We start from the raw sequence: 18,721 nt of genomic DNA on the forward strand, positions 1-18,721 counted from the left end.
ATAGATTAAAGGTTTTTATATAATTAGTTTTATTGCCATTAAAGATATTTTTTCCAAAACCAATTATAACCCAACACTATTGGCGTTTAAAGTTCATATGCGGAACTCTTCATAATCACTCTGTATCTATGGGAACCTTTTGGGAGGGGTACATCCATTATTTATGTCCCTCACAGGAATGTGTCCCTTTCCCGTCTGTCGCTGAGGTAAGCGTGTTCTTGGGGTTGTCTTTTTATGGCACTCCATTAGCAAATTGTTTCTGGCACAACTGACTAATGCGTTGTGAGATTTGTAAAATATGACCTTTATAATCTCACAACCGTAAATATTGTAGCGTGTTGAGGAAGGTCAGTGTGGGAATTTCCCAGCATGCTTTGTGGCAGTATGTCTGTGGGTTCAGGTTTGTGTTAACCCTGTTTTTGTTCGTTGTAAATGTTATCTTTTGCAACTTTCAATGTTAGTGTTCTATTTATTGAGTTCTGGTTGTTGATGTGTTTAATTTAATAAAGTGGCTCTTTCTGCAGTTGAACTGCAGAATAAGCTGGAAGAAGTCTGCGTCTGAGTTCTTCCGCAACCAAGAACCCTAGCTCGCCACAATATATCAATCTCTAAATATGTTATATGATTAGTAAATTGAGTTGGCTGTGTAAACAAAGGTAAAAAGTAAAATAGTTTTTTTTTTTAAAGAGTTGAATAAATGTTACATTAACGCCCAATGGAATTTTAAAAAATTCTCTAAACAAAATAAGAAGCCATCGGTTTAAAGCTTCTAGCGCCGACTGGTGGCGTGAACCTGAACCGCCAGGGTGGCAAACTGACAAACCCTCCCACCTATTTACGGTTATTTGTTTCTATTTTGGGGAAATACGTTAAACAAAAGCTAAGCTGCACGCACATTTTGATTTTGGATAGTTCTTTGCAAAGTTACATGTATGCAAATGATAAATCTCAGCAGATCTACCCAGAGTGCAGCAGCTGAAAGATGACAATGCTGAACATGCTATTGCTAAATGAAGGGTATTTGTTTTCACGTTTTGACATATTAAATAGAGATCATTCCCAAACAATGTACAAATGAGGAACAATACTGTGGACTTTGTATGTCTCACATTCCTGATTACATATGACATAATCCACACTTCACGCTTCAGGCCACAACATTAAAGAACTGCTCTCAACACAAACCTAGGACAGGTCAACCATGACCAAGAGCCGCTGCTCCCACACTGATTAAACGCTCAGGAATATAGAGGAATGTCTCCTCTGAAATTTTTTTTGGAAATGTCATTTCATATAGTCTGCTAGGTTCCTTGTTTATTTAATCATTTTATTCCTTTTTCTCATTACAGATGATGCGCTGGTGTGACTGATTCACTCTTTTTAAATTAAAGTCCACAAGTGAAAGAAATTTACTTGACTGCGGTGGTAACAGCCTCCTTCTCCTATCTTGATACTGACTGGCTGTTGCGGTGCAGCTGATCGCTCTGCCGGGCTGCCACACCTGTGCGACAACTCTTTCACTAGGGTACCTGTCGGCGTCACAGAAATACGCGTTCATTTAAAATGAAAAAGGATAGTGGGATCATTGGATGGATGGCTGTTGTGGCAGCGTTGTTTGTGCTGGGCTTCGTTATTGGTGAGATAAAACAGAAAGTTGCATGTTAAAAGTGACTAATCCTACTGAATCCTTCAAGTGTTGTGATACAACAGTATAGGAACAACTGACTTTGCGCAATAGCAGATGGAGACGCGAGATGACTACGTAAATCAAATCTACTTTTCAACAGGAGTCTTGACAGCACAGGGCTGCACATGTTTAGTTTACCACCGTTCTGAGACATTTCTGACCAGTGCCTTATCTGTGCATGTGTGCGTGTGTTTGTGTTACAGGGTGGTTTGCAAAGCCCACCTATTTCAATGCTGCTGGAGAAAGCATGCCCTCTAGGAAGTATCTGAGGGAATTTCTGGATGAAATGAAGCCAGACAAGATCAGGGAGCATCTCAGGTAAAAATCAGTCCATTAAAACAAATAACTCCATATTAGCATACAATACAGCAGTTCAACCATAGGGGTCTCCCTGACCACAAAAAGGCTCTGCGTACTTAATGGTGGAAACCGTAATTCCGTAACCGGAATGTTAAAAATTGTTCTAACTGATTGTGGAAAGCATATTTGAATTGGGATATAGAGATGAAAGCTGACCTAAGTCTAAAAGTCCTCATCTTTAATTGTGGTCCTGGTAGAAATGGGTCAGTAGTTTTCGAGAGGTCACATTTGAAGGTCTCCTAAAAGAAAGAACAAGCTAATGAAAGTTACCTGATATGAGTAAAGTAAATGAAACAGAGAAAAGCTGAAACCATTCAGGAGGGTTCTAACCTTTATTCAGCTACTTGTTGAGTACTTTACAAAACAGTGTCAAAATGGGGAAAATCCCTTTAGCTTCAATAATGATGCTCTTCACAGGAAATTTACTCGACTTCCCCATCTGGCTGGTACGGTGGAGAACTTGAGATATGCTGAGCAAATCAGAGACGAGTGGCAGGAATTCGGCCTGGACTCAGTGGAAATTGTGCCCTATAGGGTTCTTTTGTCGTACCCCAACAAAACACAGCCAAACTACATCTCCATAATTGATCACCATGGAAAAGAGGTACGAGCCTATGATACAATTTACACCACCTACAGTCCATATAGGGTGTGTGTATGTGGATAGTCACATTCAAGTCAATGGATTTTAAGTCCTGTTAGATAAAACCTTTAACCACTCATACATAGGAAAAGTCCAAGAGAAGGAAAAACACACACAAATGGTTGATGACAGGATGAACTTCTTAATAGGTCAGTTCCAGGTGTATTTCAGGACGTTGTGAAAACAACTATTAATCCCAATGAAAAGGGTTTGATTGAGTCTGTATGATTACATCAAATTCAGTCCCTGATTAAAACAGGAATACAATGACGTTCTGACAGTCATGTTTTAAAAAGTGCATTAGTAAAAATTAGTAAAGGAATGAATGTGTGATTCATTAACACATGTGAAAGTACACTGCTCAAAAACACACACTGCTAATTGACCCTGGAACCTACTAGCATTCCCAGGCGCTTTCCCATGTGGAGCCCCACCCAGATGGCTCCTCTATGGCCCTTGGGCTTCCTCCCACAGTTAAAAGATGCCTTGGGGGGGGGGGGGGGGGGGGGGGGGTAGCTCGACACCTTGGACTGTAATTTGGAGTGTGAGTGTTGAGGCCTGTGATAAGTTGTGGTCGTGCCCTGCAGCTTGCCTGAAGGGAGATGAGTTGGGCTCCAGACTTTTAAGAGCTTGCCTAAACTTGCACCTTACAATCAAAGTGACCTGGTCATGTTATTGGGTAATCAATCACAAAAGCTTTGTGAGATGACGGAACCTGATAGTTTAGGGCTTTGTGAACAAGAAGGAAGAATTTTGAAAAGATTTTAATGGATTTTTTTAGACTAATGACTATATATAGATACTCCACCAATCCCTCTATCCGCCCTCTGTCTTGTTGTCTTTCCGCAAGTCTTTTCCACTAAAACACACACACTATAGAAAGACTCACATCTGACAGGATCAACATGTAGGTGACCCTTTCAATGTTCTCAGCTTCATTAAAGCTGTCTTTCCATAGCTTTTTAACAGCTCCCTGGCAGAAGCCATCCCAGATGGCTATGAAGATGTTTCAAACATTGTAGCTCCATATAGTGCCTTTTCAGCAAGAGGACAACCAGAGGTAAAGACATGTGCTCTAACTTGTGCAGTATCCAAATGTCTTTCCAAGTGTCCAAAAGACACTTTTTAAATGTTTCCCATCAGAGCTCTATTCTCTCTTTAGGGGGATTTGGTATATGTCAACTATGGCCGTACTGAAGACTTTTCCCAGTTAGAGAGAGACATGGGCATCAATGTTACAGGCAAAATTGTCATTGTCCGATATGGAAAAATATTCCGAGGTAATAAGGTAATAAAGTTAAGTCTCAATTCCAACTATCTGACTGTTGTATGTGGGGTATTATATTATGACATGCTAACTGTGCAGCTGTGCTTGCTGGATCCACACTTTTAATCTGTGCACGTGTGTTTTTTTACCAGGTGAAGAACGCCATGTTGACTGGAGCAAAGGGTATCATCATGTTCTCTGACCCAGCTGATTACTGTGCCCATGGAGTTCGTGTGTGTGTCTATGTTTGTGCGTCTGACCTGTTGTGTAGCCTTTAATCAAGAATTGACATCAGAGTGAGGATTAGATGAGGTCATCATTTCTTTATGTATTAGAACCCAGCATCCATACAGTCTTTTATTTTGTACATATGAACTTTCACTGTGTTCAAAAAGACAGCTAAATACCTAAAGTCACTGTGCTTGTGTGGATTCACGTTTGTTTGTACGTACAGCCTTACCCGGATGGCTGGAACCTCCCAGGTGGGGGGGCTCAAAGAGGGAATGTTCTCAACCTAAATGGAGCAGGAGACCCCCTCACACCAGGTTACCCTGCTAAAGGTGTGAAAATGGACTCTAGCAGCATATACCTATTCTTTCTTTCACAAACAAGCATCTTTTTGCGACAGATTATACCTACAGATTCAGACCTGAAGATGGAGTCGGACTTCCCAACATTCCTGTGCATCCAATTGGTTACCATGATGCAATTCACCTGCTTAAGTAAATGCTTTTTGTTCCTCTTTAGTCCATATTGATGCATCCTTATGATGATGTGTTTTTTATTATCGGTTCATGTAAAATCACATCAAACAGAACTATTTTATTGCCCAGTTAGCGCCAGTTGGGAACACGCGTCAGCATAGCTGAGCAACATGCAAACAATCGTCATATTATGTTTTGATTATAATCTCAACAATAGCAACATCTCAAAGAAAAGAAAAGGTTTTATTTGAATTATGCAGAATATGAATTCTTTTCAATTGCACAGGAACATGGGAGGACAGATTCCACCCAACAACTGGAAAGGAGCTCTGAATGTTTCCTATAGGGTTGGTCCAGGATTCACTAATGATTTCAAAAGCCAGTAAGTCCTCATAAACATACATATACAGTATGTATACATTTTGTGTACGTAATATGCCTATCAAGTATACATTATACATAGAGCAAACAGCTGAGCTGACAGATCTATAATAATAGCACACTTCCGATCTTTTTTCCATTAAGAATTGATTGCAATGTTCTGCGTGAGTGGTGGTACATCTGAGGAATAAGCTTATGCACACACGTCCTCACAAGGTTTGGGTAAGGTAGAGATAAGCTAAGCAGCTCAGACAAGGAAGGGACACTTGGCATAGAGCTGCAGCTGCTCTATAATCATCTATATCTATACATCAGGTGTCTCCCTGGGGAGGCTTTCCAGGCACACCCAAGCATTATGACACTTAATGAATGGAATTGAATAAAACTCTTTAATTGTTTTTCTCCTATTTCTGTCTTCATTTGTGTGTCTCAGGAAGCTGCGTATGAACATCCACACATACAATCAGATAACTCAGATCTATAATGTGATTGGATGGATAAGAGGAGCTCTGGAGCCAGGTACAATACCCCAGGATACACCAAGCAATACTTGAGAGAGCTCTTCAAGAAAGCACCAATAAGATGTTGTGTGTTTGTAGACAGGTATGTGATCCTGGGAGGGCACCGGGATGCTTGGGTATTTGGGGGAATTGATCCCATGTCTGGTGCTGCAGTGACCCATGAAACGGTCAGGAGTGCTGGCAGGATGCTGAGGAAAGGTAAGAAAATCCTCTCAGTCCATGAACATAGGGATATGTGTTAAAGGAGCAACTTCAGAATTCCCCATTGTACGACAGCTCTTATCGCACGTGGCTGAGCTGACGGTTTAGTAGAGCCATGTTGTGGTGACACTGACGAACTATGGAAGCTTCTCTGTGGAATTTATTCTAACATTCACATAATATCAGGAATAACCAGAGTGAAGCAAATTTGTGTTCAGATATGGATAATTGACATTCCAAGGCTACTTGTGGTTTCACAGCCTCTCAGAATGTCACAAATGCTTCATTACCTGATCTTTAAGTGAGAATTGCTGTCATGCTAGTTTTTGCAGTGCTTGGTTCTTCCAGAAGGTAAACTTGTGTTGGAGCCCTGTCGTCTATCTCATCCAACTGGATCAATGTTAAGCTTGATGCTGGCAGGCACAAATGAGTATAATTCATTTCAACATTAAACGTGTGTGTGTGTGTGTGTAGGTTGGAGGCCTCGGCGAACCATAATATTCGCGAGTTGGGATGCAGAAGAATTTGGTCTCCTGGGTTCGACTGAGTGGGCAGAGGTGCTTAATACAACAGTGATAACTGTGCACATTTACACATGTGCACAAAATAAGTAGTTTTCCCATTTTAACAGGAGAATGCCAAGTTGCTGCAGAACAGAGCAGTGGCCTATATTAATGCAGACTCTGCTATTGAGGGTAAAGCTATTTTACACTCGGGTCCCTTTGACATGGCTCAACTGTATACTGTTGGCTCAAATGTTTGCTTGCAGGTATGTACACGCTGAGGGTTGACTGTACCCCGTCTCTGCACAGTTTAGTGTATGATCTCACCAAACAGGTACGCGCATCTGCACATACAGTCAAATTAATACAACTCTGACAAATGGGCAATTACAGCCCTGATGAACTGTGTAGAGGGATGAGTCCAACTGTATTCAGTCCAGTCCATCAATTACAGTAGGACATCTGTCTTCCATCACATCTACTGTTAATTCGTCCCTTCTCCATATCTTGCCAAAGCTTGGTCACAACTGAGTCAGAAGTGAGTCTTCCCCCAGGTTAACACAGTAACTGTCACCTTGAGCTCAGCCGGTCTCGCCGGCTGCCGGCACACTTTGTTTAAAGGCACAGCTCCCGGCCAGGCTCCTTTACATGCGGCACTTTAACGAAAGACAGCCTGGACCTTCTTTAAGGGTTCTGTACTGGCCACCACTGCCCCAATAAATATACCTTAGTTTTTACCTATTTAGTTCCAATTACCTCTTTTTGTTTCCTATGATATTTACATGTGCAGATAAGCAGCCCAGAGGATGGCGAGCAAGAAGATTCTCTTTACAGCAGCTGGCATAAAAGGGACAATTGGACGAATGACCGTGATGCCCCCAGGTACACGTGGGCACCAACACACACGTAAACACCGCAATCAGAAACAACAGTCATGGCCAAAAGCTGCAGTTTTTGAAAATAAAAAGACCGAGCAAAATGTGCGTAGATATTTGCTTGAAATGAGTCTCTTGCAAATTTATGTTGAAGGATCAATAAATTGGGGTCAGGCAGTGATTTTGAGGCCTATTTTATCCGCCTGGGAATCGCAGCAGGAAGAGCCAGATACACCAAGAACAAGGTGAGCAAGTCTCTTCAATAAACACTGACATCAATGTTTGCTGTCACCTTCCTGCGATCAAATGGCCCATTGGGACTAGCAGTTGAGGAGATGTTAGAGTATAAAGGGATTTAATCTGCATCTCTCAATGCAGTGTCTCCAGAGCAAGATCGGGTGCCTTTCAGTTTCATAACTTACATTTAACAAAATTAATTAAGGAAATGAGCAGCACAACAAATGTGTGTGTGTGTGTTTGTCTCCATTGGCAACTCAGAAGTCAAGTAAAAACAAAGTACCACACGTCTTTTAATGATTCATCTTCAGTGAAATAAAACAAACTTTTGTTCACTTTGTCAATCGTCATGGAAACATGACACTCTGCCAGTGGTGCGGCACTTGGCCCAGAGTGAAAAATCGGTGCGTAACCAAAGCACCTGGACAATAATATATAGTTTTTGGTGGTGTACGTGTGGAAACACATCCAAGGCTGATCGGAAATATGTGTGTATAGCGGTTGTAATGTGAGAAGATCTTGACTGAAGTCCAACCTGCGGCCAAGAAGCCAACACAAAGAAGGTAAAGGTGGTGGTCATCTGCTGGGCTCTTCTGCTCTGTTTCTAATCTAAGTTATCTCAAAATGTTATCTCAAAATTCTGTCGTTAAATCAATGAAAACATCTGAGTGTAATGCAGTCCTTTGTGAAGGAGCCATACCTCAGCAGCTTCAGATGTTAGCAGCAGCCCTGGGCCCACTGTTCCACCGGATTACATGCCTACTTATTTTGCTAGGCTTTTTTACCCTCATACTGCCCCAGTTTTTGGGCTTTCCCTACTGATGTTGGGTTGGTAAATGCATAAACATTCGTATGTCCAGATACATGTTTTCTGTCTTTTATATTTGGGGATTGTTTACCAACCCTTTCTGCTGGATAAAAATGCAAAATGTCGCCACTTATTGTGGCTCTGATGGAAACTTAATTGACTGATGTAATTCAACTGTATGGTTTGTGCCTCTTTTGAAGGTTGCCATGGTAGTGGTGTTTCTATTTCACTGTTCTCTTTCTAGACAGTCTCTAAAGATTATCTGTTTAAAGCTACAGATGATCAGCAGATGTGGGGTATCGTAAACTCGAGGGTATTTTCCTTTAGGCTTTATGGTGGTTTGAGGCCTGAGGGAGTTGAACACGCCTCATGCTGTAATCCATCTGATGCTGTAAAGAGCCTGACACCGTGAATAGCCTGACACTGTAATTGGCCTAACGCTTTAATCAGTCTGACACTGTAAACAGCCTGACATTGTAAACAGCCTGATGCTGTAATCGGCCTGACGCTGTAATCAGCCTGAGGCTATAAACAGCCTGGCGCTGTAATCGGCCTCACACTGTAATCATCTCTTCTTTTTTTTGCATGTATATGGATTTTAAAGATCAGAAAACATAAAAATACAGCTTTTAAAACATAGTCTTTTACTGTAAATTAGTATTTGGTGTTTGATTTCCAACATTTGATGTGTTTTTGCAATATTTTGTACAGTTACTGTGACACTCATTTAGCCACCTGTCTTTGGCCTAACTATTATTTCAGAGACCTCTCTGATTATTTGCTAGATTATGCAGCCTTAATACTTAATCAAAGTTTGTACTAGTGTCCATTGGCATCTTTTCCATCTATGTGAGTCAATGTGTGGTTTCAGAAGACGGAGCGTTACAGCAGCTACCCCGTCTACCACAGTGTGTATGAAACCTTTGAGATAGTGGAGAAGTTTTATGATCCAGACTTCAAAAGGCTCCGGGCAGTAGCCCAGGTGAGAGGTGGGCTTGTCTTCCTATTGGCTGATTCCCAGCTCCTCCCACTTGATGTCAACCAATATGCAGACTCCCTCAGGAAGTACACAGGAAGCATCTCACAGCTGGCGCAGAGGCACCCCCAAGAGCTGAATAAGTTTAAAGTGTCATTTGGTGAGAAGTGTTGATTTTATGTATTATTTATGGAGATGTCTGTGTAGATTAATTATTCAGGTCATTGTATCCAAGGTAGTTTTCTCTGTCAACTGGACTGTGTTTCTTCTCTTTGAAGACGTTTCGCCAATCCAGAAGGCTTCTTCAGTTCTAAACTCGCTGGGGACCGAGCTTGAAAATATAGCCCCTGTGGACCATTGGCATGTTAATGATCTGAGTGGTCACCTGAGTCGTTGGCGGGGTCGTTGATAGGTTCACCTAGCTTCGGTTGAGGTTTCTCCCCTTTGTCTGCTGGCTCACTTGGTGGTGAGTCACCAGGTTGTTTATGCTGTTATCCTTCCAACAACATTCACACCATTCCAGGAGACCTGGTGTGAACGTTTGTTGTAGGAAGGAGTGGAGGACTGCATTGTACGTGGGTGATAGGAAGTGCCTCAGCCCACCACCTCTGTTTAAGGATGGTTTTTCCAATTTGACATGGATAGCTTCCTTTACACCCCTCTCAAACCAGCAGTCTTCTCTGGCCAGTATCCGTACTTGGCTGTCCTCGAAGGAGTGCCCGCTCTCCTTTAGGTGTACGGTAAGTGGACTGCTGAGTCCTGACCTGAAGAGGTGGCACCTCTGTGTTGTGCCATTCTTCTGTGGAGAGGTTGTTTGGTTTCCCCAACGTACAGTTCCTTGCATTCCTCCTGGCACTGTACAGCATAAGCAACCTGGTGGCCTGGTGAGCCAGCAGACAAAGGTGGGACACCTCAACCGAAACTAGGTGAACGACCCTACCAATGACCCTGCCAACGACTCTCAGGTGACCACTTAGATCATTAACATGCCAATGGTCCACAGGGGCTATATTTTCAAGCTCGGTCCCCAGCGAGTTTAGAACTGAAGAAGCCTTCTGGATAGAAGGTGAAACGTCTTCAAATAGAAGAAACACAGTCCAGTTGACAGAGAAAACTACCTTGGATATTTATGGAGCCATTAACTTCCTGGTTCTGACTTGTGTCATCCTGTCCAGGTGTAGAAGCTGGATGGAGTTGATTTTATTTTCTGTCTGCAGATTCTTTGTTTTCTGCTGTGGAGAATTTCACTTTGGCCTCCAGGGACTTCATGGAGCGGCTGCACACCATCAACAGAGAAGAGTAAGAGCCCCACCTTTCAGACATTTTAACTGTGTCACTTCTCAATCAAACAAACCAGCTTCCACTTTTTGGGGAACTGATGACTAATAAGTAAAGACCAATATAGTACACATGGGTGGGAAGACAGACAGACACACAGGCAGGCAGACGGACACATGCACTGACAGACAGACAGACGGACACATGCACTGACAGACAGACAGACAGACAGACACGGGTGGACAAACAGACACACAGGCAGACAGACAGACACACGGGCAGAGAGAGGCACAGACAGACACACAGGCATTGCAGCCATGATGAAGATGATCGGTGTTTTTTACTTCACGCAAACCTGTGATTATCATCAGTCCTCTGCAGGTACGAACCATGAATGACCAACTCATGTACCTGGAAAGAGCCTTCATAGACCCTCTGGGCTTACCTGGGAGACCCTTTTACAGGTTATTTACACACATGCATGATGCAATATTGGTACTTTTTGGAGCAGCAACTTGCAAATGTTACAGAAAATGTTGACTGTATTTTCTACATGAAAAAACACTAAAGAATCATTGTGAGACAGACACCAAATGAGTGGAAGGGTCTTTTTTGCTGAGCAGTTGTGGCCACGTGGTTCAGATTAATAATCTGATCTCTAAATCTTCCAACACATTTCTGGAGGGATGAAAAGCTTTGTCAAACACAACTTGGAGCAGGAACAATTTTTGCTTTCATCAACATATCTAGGACTTTAAACACAAATGTTGCCTGTGAGAATATTTGAGCAGCAGAACAGTCATATTGATCAGATATCAGGGCAGCGTTGTTTAAAAGGAACCAGCTTCTATTAATAATAAAAACTAATTTAATCTCTTCTCCAAGATCTTTTCATGAATACATTTGTCTTTGCTTTAGGCACGTCATTTTTGCCCCCAGCAGCCATAATAAGTATGCAGGAGAGTCTTTCCCTGGGATCTATGATGCACTCTTTAACACTGAGAACTCGCCTGACCCAGAAAGTGCCTGGAATGAAGTCAAACGTCAGATAAGCATCGCCGTGTTCACTGTTGATGCTGCTGCGGAGACACTCCTGCCACCAGCCTGAAGCACCCACAGATGTGAAGACCTGGTTTTCCTGCTTAGATAATGTAAAATAAGGTAATTATTCTGAGTTTTGAGCTACCGTGGTTGTGATGGGACTATAAATCAGTTTAAAATGACTTTCCTTTCTTGTTTTGTGTTTGGTTTGCCAAGGAGTTACAAAACGCAAACAAAAACAATTTTACATTTATATTTTACATACTAAAGTTATAAAAGTATCTAATGCACCAATTAGCAACTTAACTCATCCAGGATGTAGATGTCCTCCAGACAATCTACTGAAGTTCAAACTAGCATCAGAATGGAAAAAAAGGGGATTTAACTTTAGACTTTAGACGGGCTGCTCTGAGTAGGTCAGAGCCTGCTGATCTCCAAGGTTTACAGAGAACTGTCCAGAAAGAGAAGATCTCAGTCCTGTAGAGCAGCTTTGGGATGGGGTGGAATGAGATTCCCATCACAGATGTCCAGCCCACAGAGCTGCAGCAGCTGTGTGATTTTATCAAAACAACTTGTTGAGAGTATGGCACCAAGAAAACACAGCTCTGAAGGTGAAACAGGGTCCAACCTTTTACAACCAAGATGACCAAATAAAGTGGCTGGAGAGTGTATAGATGTCCACAGTACCGTGCCAGTCAGCTCAGATTAATGATCAGTTTGGGATGAGATATTCATGGAGTATATGTTCATATGACAAGGTGTCAGCTGATCAAAGCCTGGTGGTGAATGGGATCACTAGCAGGCAGGGGGTCAGATCAGCCATTCAGACCTAAATGAACTGATGACATCTAGCAGAGGACCCCATCAGAATGGGGAGCTTCACCTCCCAACTCTGGCAGAGCTTTGACTGCATCCCTGGGGTGACACTGAATCAGAGTGGGGGGCTGTGGTTGCTGTAATGGGAACTCTGGCACGTTGGACTTCCTGAAGCTAAATCAGTAGACCACTTATACTCATCCTAGTGAAGATGTGAAGCTCTTCCACTTCTCTAAGAATATTGTAAAGAGGTGGAAGGACAAGTTGATTTGTGTTCATGATATTCTGACAGCAGAGTGCAGGAACTCTGGTGGACTCTTATCTCTTGGGCAAAGGTTACTAAGGCTGTTAATGAGTGTGTGATCTAAATACAGGTGGAATTACAGTCCGCAGCCTTCCCAGGAAGATCTACAATCATTGACTCAACTTCAGGCACCCCGCGTCCAGCTCTATATTATAAAGGTTCAGACATCACACATCTTGTGTCTTTATTTTTAACTGGGGAAAACACTCATGTTTTTAAAAACCATGAAAGAAAACGCATCAATCAAAATGCAAGTCCAGTTCTGCTTCAGCCTTATTGTTCCTCAAGCACCCTTGGATAGATGATTGTCACAGTGCTTTCAGTGCCAGTGAGCTGGTCAGCTCCTGTTGCAGCTGAACATCCCCAAATCAGGACTCGTCCACCTCTGAGCTTCACAGCTAGAACGAGTCTTTTCCTGGAACGCTGACTTTGCTTTACAGCAAACGTGTCCTCTGTTATGGTGTCCAAATAATTCAATTGTAGACCCACCTGACCAGAGAACATTATTCTATAAAAGTCTTGGTCTTTGTCTACTTTCACTGTCAAAGTTGAGTCTGGACTTCTTCTCTTCCATCTTAGACACCTCCCATCAAAATGACACTTCAAGGATTGTACCTGCACTTTCACATCAACAGCACTAACCCTAAGCCGAGGAGTCTGCTGTAGGTCCCATCAGCCATTTTAAGTGAATAATAAACATGAGAGATACGTCTGAAATAAGATTCCTTCAGACAACTTTAGTTCATTCATTTAATAAGTTATTTTTATAAGTGTTCAGTATTGATATTTACAAAACAAAGACTGGACCTTTCCAATAAAACATCCAAAATAATCGAGCCACGCTAGTGTTCATCAAAGAGCTCACTTATGTAGTTGCGTCATTTCTCGTAAGCATTCCTTTAAGTTTTCCACCCGATCTGTGTTGTTTTGTTGCGCAGTGGTTACGGTCTGCTGCAATAGCTGCTGCGCCTCATCCAGCCCACTGACCTTTGCAGCATCGTTCGGAAAGAGAAACCCCCCTAGCTGCTGGTCATGGCAGTCTGGGGACAGCAAGCCGCACAGAAAGCGTAGGAACATATCGTAGTGTCCCAATGGGGCCCGGAGGGTCAGCTCCACCGCTCTGAGGAGCAGGCTTGCTACCGATCTTGTCTGGTCTGGTTTGGAGATGAAAATGTTGGGCATGTGCAACCATTCAGAGTCCAGAACATTCTTTGACTCTGAACGAAACATTGTGAAGACATACAAAGCAGCCATGAACTCCTGGAGGACAGAATACACAAAAGGGATATTTGAACCTAAAGGCAGGACACAAGTTATTACAGGTGTGTTATGCTTGGCGAAAAAGACGACTCCCCCAGTATCTTAAATGCTGTTTGATGGGTTGGGTTGTTTTACCTGAAAGGTGAGGTGTACATAGCAGAAGTTCCTCCGTCCTCTGGAGGATGCAGTGGGGAGCTCAGTACACAGTCCTGAAAACACCGTCACCTCTATCAAATTCAGTCCACACTCCATCACATCCTCTTCAGAGAAGATATAGGAGTTCCTCTGCAGCATGTGAAATGCCAACCTTCCCATTTTTATCAGCTTCAGCTTGATCTCATTGGACCATACCTGAAATACAATGTCAGAGCATGATTACGCAGAGTTATTTACTCAAATATATGTACAGAGTAAAATCCTGATGCAAAAGTGACCTTGCACACTTGAAAGGCCAAAGCGAGTACACATTATATGAGGCAAGAACCAAAATTTCTAATAGTGATATAAAAGACACGTGAATAGAAAGGTCAAATTTGTTGTTACAGGTGTAAACGAGAGTGTAATAATTCAGATACAAATTAAAGCAAATGGAAATACTGAGTTTTACCTTGTTATTTTCTGGCTTATAGAATTCAAGACTGTGATTGGTCTGGAATATTAAAATGTTGACATAGAATGGTGTCAGTCTGGGTGGGTGCACACCATAACCATGGGACTGGAAGCAAACCTCAAAGACTGTGGCCATCATCCAACACACAATAGGTTGACCTGCAAGAATCTTTAGTGTTGGTAGACGTTTGTAATGTGCCACAATCTTTGTTGCTAGCTCAGCATCACTAAAGCGCTTGATCAGGTATTCATCCTTGCTCTGGTCACTACAGGGAGAATAAGAAATAGACAAACCGGATTAAAACAAGTTGAAATAAGATGCCTTCTTTCAGATCTTGCAGGGTTAGGGTTAGCTAGCTTACATGTGTCCTGAATGAAAAATGAAGCAACTATTTAAACAACACTTCCTACACAATCGACAGCAAAAACAATATAAGTTCTTTGTGTTTTTCTGCATCTAATGTATGAACAATGTGTCCCAGTCAGTGAAATTATGTGATTTTAGTAGGAAAACTTGTGACGGGAAGACAAAAACTCAGAGAGAAGATGACATCATCTCAAAGGACAATAGTTTCTTTTTGAGGTGAAGAATCTTTTTTTGGAAATTCTGGCCAGCAAAGCTAGATGATATCAGCCATGACTGCATGTGTGAAGGCAGGAAGTGTAGATTAAACACCTGAACCCTTGGATTTCTGTGACAACATCGAGAAATTGTGAGGGTATTTGTGAGACAGCTGCTCGTCTCCCCAAGATCCAGACACAGCCGCCAGGAAGCAAAGTCCCGCGAATGAGGTTTACAATCAGAACATCCAGATGTGCTGGGGTACAGCTGTCCTTTATGACAGGAGCATTCTGGAGACAGCAAATGGAAATGTAGCACATTTGACTTATTTGCGAATTTACTGAAAATATTTGCAAATGATTTCCCACTTTTCTGATTTTTGTGGTATTTATTTAACAGTCTGATACCTCCCAGTCCAGAGGAGCCAGATAACCATCAAAGGAGTCTATTATGATGAGAAGCCTGCAGTCCTCCACTTCCAAGTAGTTCATGTCATTACATTCGGGATGATAGTAATGAATCATTTCCAGAAATGACATATTGTGCGGATTGCTGTTTCGCAGAGCCCAGAGGTGATGGAATGAAAGCGCGATGATGAACTGGAGATCCTGAGCAGACAGGAAGACAAGTGTCGCATTCAAAGAGCCAAATCAGTATCAAACACATACACATAAAAATCACTAGGAAATAGGAGAACGTAAAGATTTAGGCTCTCATCAACATTTAGTCAATAGGAATTGGTCACAGTTCACTCAAAGTTCCATCAATTACATAAATGTAAAACTCATTTTTTAGAATTTTAGTTTGTCCAGGTCAACTTTGTAAAAGAGATTTTGAATCTCAATCATTTTTTTACCCAGTTAAATAAAGGTTAGAATATTAATAGTAGTTGTTTAGTTTAATACCTCATACTCCCCAAAGCACAGGACACACAACACTATCTGTTCATTTACTTTAAAAACAACAAGGAATGTATGGCTGTTATTTAGAGGGGTTGCTTCTCTATGGGTTAGCAACAAGTACTAACTGTAGATACACCCGTAGTTGGGCAGGTCATGCACTGCTTGGTCATTTAGAAGATCCTTTGCTGCTGAAAATGGGTCCTCACCTTATTGGCACACAGTTCTGCCCAGTCCAGACAGAATTTTCCCACAGAAACCGTCATGCCAATTCCTGGAATTCCTGTGGTGACCACTGTCCTCACCGCCTGGCCGTTTCTTTTCTTTAGTCGGAATAGATTGTTCAGATCAACAAAGGCGTTCACACCAGTGACCTGGAAGGGCAACGGGAGATGGGCTCGGAGCTCATGCGACGGGTCCACCCCCCCGCAACCCTGAGCAGAGATTTGAGGGGCAACATAAACGGTATTCAGATAATTCTGCTTCCCAGGTCGAGGGACGCCCTCACGGATGACTCGATGTTTTAAGATCAGCTGTTGCTTCAAATGAAAACGTATCAATGCTGCCAATGGGGAAAAGGACAAAAGAAAATGAACAAGCAGTGGTTATTAAAAACACTCAATGCAATCAACACATATTTGCATCTTGTTCATTATTATAAAACATTTGGTTTTAATGGAAAAATTCCCAGGAAAAAACAAGCTATTATATATCTCAAACAATAATTCATGTAACTTGTCAAACTGCATATTTAAAGAGAAATCCAAAAATTTAAGGAGGGACAAATCTGTGCATGGCTGAATGGGCAACAGTGTTTTATGCTTAGTAGGAAGTAATCTGAATTCTAATAAATTCAGCTTTAACCCACCTCTTTTACAGCGATTACGTAATTCTTCTGCTTCTGTTTCCTTCTTGATATTTTGTAGAGTGTTGATGGTGTACAACAGGGAGTTATCTTGTCCTGCACACAATCATTTCCAGAAGGTGGTGCAACCTTCAGTCCAATACTAGTTCCTCTCTCATTCAAAGTGATGTGTTTATTGTGGAAAGAGAAAGGGTTACTACCAAAGACCTCCAACATCTTGTCAACAAAATCCAGAATGTCCCCGTCAGTCGCTTGCTGGAGGGTTTTGTCCTTTTTGGAATTTAAAAGGCACATCTTAAAACTGAACAGGTCCTTCGTGGTTAGACCTGAGAGAACTGCCTGAATACTCTGCAAAATAAATAAGGGTCAAATTAAGGTTGCATAATAAACTCCACATCCTCACAAAGGCCGACTCTGATGCACTAACCTTAAATATATGGGGTAAGTCCTGTTCTGGATGCAGTCTGTCAGGCTGGCTGTTCTCTTCAGGCTGCACTGGGGCTTCTGATTCCACAGGCTCCTGTGGTTCTGGGGAATGTGTGAAAAACCCCTCAACCATATCATCGTCTTCTTCCTCCCCCAAGTCCCCCAACTCCGACCTGAGTGTCAATGAGAATGTTGCAGTATTTGGAACAGACAAATAAAATCAAACTGTAATGATACAAAACCTAATTTCCCTGACACTACCTGACTGAAGTTCACTAAAGACTAATAAACTGACTTAAAACAATAGCTACTGTGTTATATGATTATACGGTAATTGTGAATTGTGAGCAAGTGCAATGATTAATAAAAATGTGAAGGGTAAATCAAAATTTGTATGTATCTGTGTGTGTGTGTGTGTGTGTGTGTGTGTGTGTGTGTGTGTGTGTGTGTGTGCTGTCCACCTCGTATCAATGATTACAGCTCCGAAAGGTTTTGTCTGTTTGCTGGTCAGGGTGTCGAGGGTCTCTGGAGATTCAGAGCGGATCATCTGCAACCTGATCAAATTTAAAACATTACTCAGTTCACACAAACACCATTCATAAAGTGCTCTGCATGGACACAAACTGCTTACTCATGCAGTCTATGTGTATATTTTTGTCATCCTGTACATTTAACAACATTAAAGTCATGTTATGAGGCTTGTACCCCATCTCCATGAGCCCGGTGGAGGTCAGTAGCACTACAGGAACCACTGAGGATTCCTGGTCTCTGCCTTTTTCCTCATCACTGTCACTCTTCAATGAGCCGTAGCTAGAAGGTCTTCTGTGTTTTTCCTTAAAAATGCTGAAAATGAAGAACAGAAAGTGATAACATTTTATTAAGATTAACCTATTGATCTTCTAGTAATATGGATCAAGTTGAAAATATCTAGAATTTAGCCGTCATTGGCTCGGGTGTGGTTATACGATAGAATATGTGCCAACATGTCGACAAGTGTACAATCATGAAAGAGATATGTAAAAATATTTGTACTCCCATGACACTTAACGTTTCTATACGCTTTGCCACCACTCACCTTTCATTTTTAGCTTGTGTTTCCATCTCGGTCGTTAAAAAAAAAAAGCCTTACCTCATGTCATGTAATATGCCAATATGTACGACGTATGTTAGCTGCATGCTAACGTTTTTACTTCCGGATTGCCTTGCGTGTACCGGAAATACCTTCCTCCTCTTCTTTCGTTCTCTTCTGCTATTTAAGAATAATTTTTGAAGTGTAATTTAGAGAGAAAATTCACCGACTGTGATCATTATTACGACACGTTCATGCTGTCCAATAATTACGTAGGTACGCAGTCAGAATTGTTTTGGCGTGGGAGAGAAACGATCAACGGCAAAAATCCCTTTTTAAATCAAAATGTACTTAATTAGGCATAGAATCATTGAACAGTTTTTACAACAGTTTCTATGAGCCATCTTCTCGGTAAATAAAGGAAATATT

The 18,721-nt window shown here is 41.9% G+C and overlaps 2 protein-coding genes across 14 annotated transcripts; one reads left to right on the forward strand and one right to left on the reverse strand.

The window, feature by feature from the left end:
• Positions 1-35: 35 nt before the first annotated feature.
• naalad2 (N-acetylated alpha-linked acidic dipeptidase 2) lies at positions 36-13,438 on the forward strand. Of its 10 annotated transcripts, XR_008953156.1 has the most exons (23): positions 36-206; positions 1,350-1,636; positions 1,891-2,005; positions 2,465-2,651; positions 3,649-3,750; positions 3,853-3,978; positions 4,110-4,190; positions 4,412-4,517; positions 4,586-4,679; positions 4,948-5,043; positions 5,476-5,561; positions 5,642-5,761; positions 6,239-6,321; positions 6,396-6,459; positions 6,534-6,601; positions 7,058-7,149; positions 7,297-7,387; positions 9,059-9,323; positions 10,381-10,462; positions 10,813-10,905; positions 11,360-11,602; positions 12,673-12,760; positions 13,182-13,438. XR_008953156.1 is itself a non-coding variant. In XM_057050639.1 (22 exons), exons 2-22 carry the CDS (start codon positions 1,564-1,566, stop codon positions 11,547-11,549), a joined length of 2,151 nt encoding a protein of 716 aa, XP_056906619.1. In that variant the 5' UTR covers positions 36-206; positions 1,350-1,563; the 3' UTR covers positions 11,550-11,664. The 10 variants fall into 10 exon arrangements, 4 of the variants coding, with proteins under 4 accessions (XP_056906619.1, XP_056906618.1, XP_056906620.1 ...); XR_008953157.1 differs by lacking the exon at positions 12,673-12,760; XR_008953155.1 differs by lacking the exon at positions 13,182-13,438 and having other exon boundaries at positions 12,673-12,774.
• nlrc3l (NLR family, CARD domain containing 3-like) lies at positions 13,339-18,688 on the reverse strand. 4 transcript variants are annotated; one of them, XM_057050636.1, is made up of 13 exons: positions 18,353-18,688; positions 17,929-18,066; positions 17,685-17,777; positions 17,225-17,396; positions 16,998-17,145; positions 16,801-16,893; positions 16,142-16,494; positions 15,441-15,641; positions 15,148-15,323; positions 14,590-14,737; positions 14,470-14,511; positions 13,998-14,213; positions 13,339-13,862 (listed from the first exon to the last, which is right to left on the reverse strand). In XM_057050636.1, the coding sequence occupies exons 1-13, from the start codon at positions 18,397-18,399 to the stop codon at positions 13,464-13,466; spliced, it is 2,226 nt and encodes a 741-aa protein (XP_056906616.1). In that variant the 5' UTR covers positions 18,400-18,688; the 3' UTR covers positions 13,339-13,463. The 4 variants fall into 4 exon arrangements, with proteins under 4 accessions (XP_056906616.1, XP_056906614.1, XP_056906617.1 ...); XM_057050634.1 differs by having other exon boundaries at positions 14,470-14,737; XM_057050637.1 differs by having other exon boundaries at positions 13,339-13,897; positions 14,470-14,737.
• Positions 18,689-18,721: the final 33 nt, after the last annotated feature.

The sequence above is a fragment of the Takifugu flavidus genome, chromosome 12 (assembly GCF_003711565.1).
Source record: "Takifugu flavidus isolate HTHZ2018 chromosome 12, ASM371156v2, whole genome shotgun sequence".
Taxonomy (NCBI): domain Eukaryota; kingdom Metazoa; phylum Chordata; class Actinopteri; order Tetraodontiformes; family Tetraodontidae; genus Takifugu; species Takifugu flavidus.

What these genes read in the sequence shown, in the direction of transcription:
- naalad2 (XM_057050638.1), top strand. Translation starts at nt 1,564, where the DNA reads ATGAAAAAGGATAGTGGGATCATTGGATGGATGGCTGTTGTGGCAGCG. An exon ending in TGTGCTGGGCTTCGTTATTG is followed by an intron (nt 1,637 to 1,890) that starts GTGAGATAAAAC and finishes TTTGTGTTACAG; the next exon opens with GGTGGTTTGCAAAGCCCACC. An exon ending in TGTATGATCTCACCAAACAG is followed by an intron (nt 6,602 to 7,057) that starts GTACGCGCATCT and finishes TTACATGTGCAG; the next exon opens with ATAAGCAGCCCAGAGGATGG.
- nlrc3l (XM_057050634.1), bottom strand. Translation starts at nt 18,399, where the DNA reads ATGCAGCTAACATACGTCGTACATATTGGCATATTACATGACATGAG. An exon ending in ACCGGGCTCATGGAGATGGG is followed by an intron (nt 17,778 to 17,928) that starts GTACAAGCCTCA and finishes AAATTTGATCAG; the next exon opens with GTTGCAGATGATCCGCTCTG. An exon ending in GCTGTAATCATTGATACGAG is followed by an intron (nt 17,397 to 17,684) that starts GTGGACAGCACA and finishes ATTGACACTCAG; the next exon opens with GTCGGAGTTGGGGGACTTGG.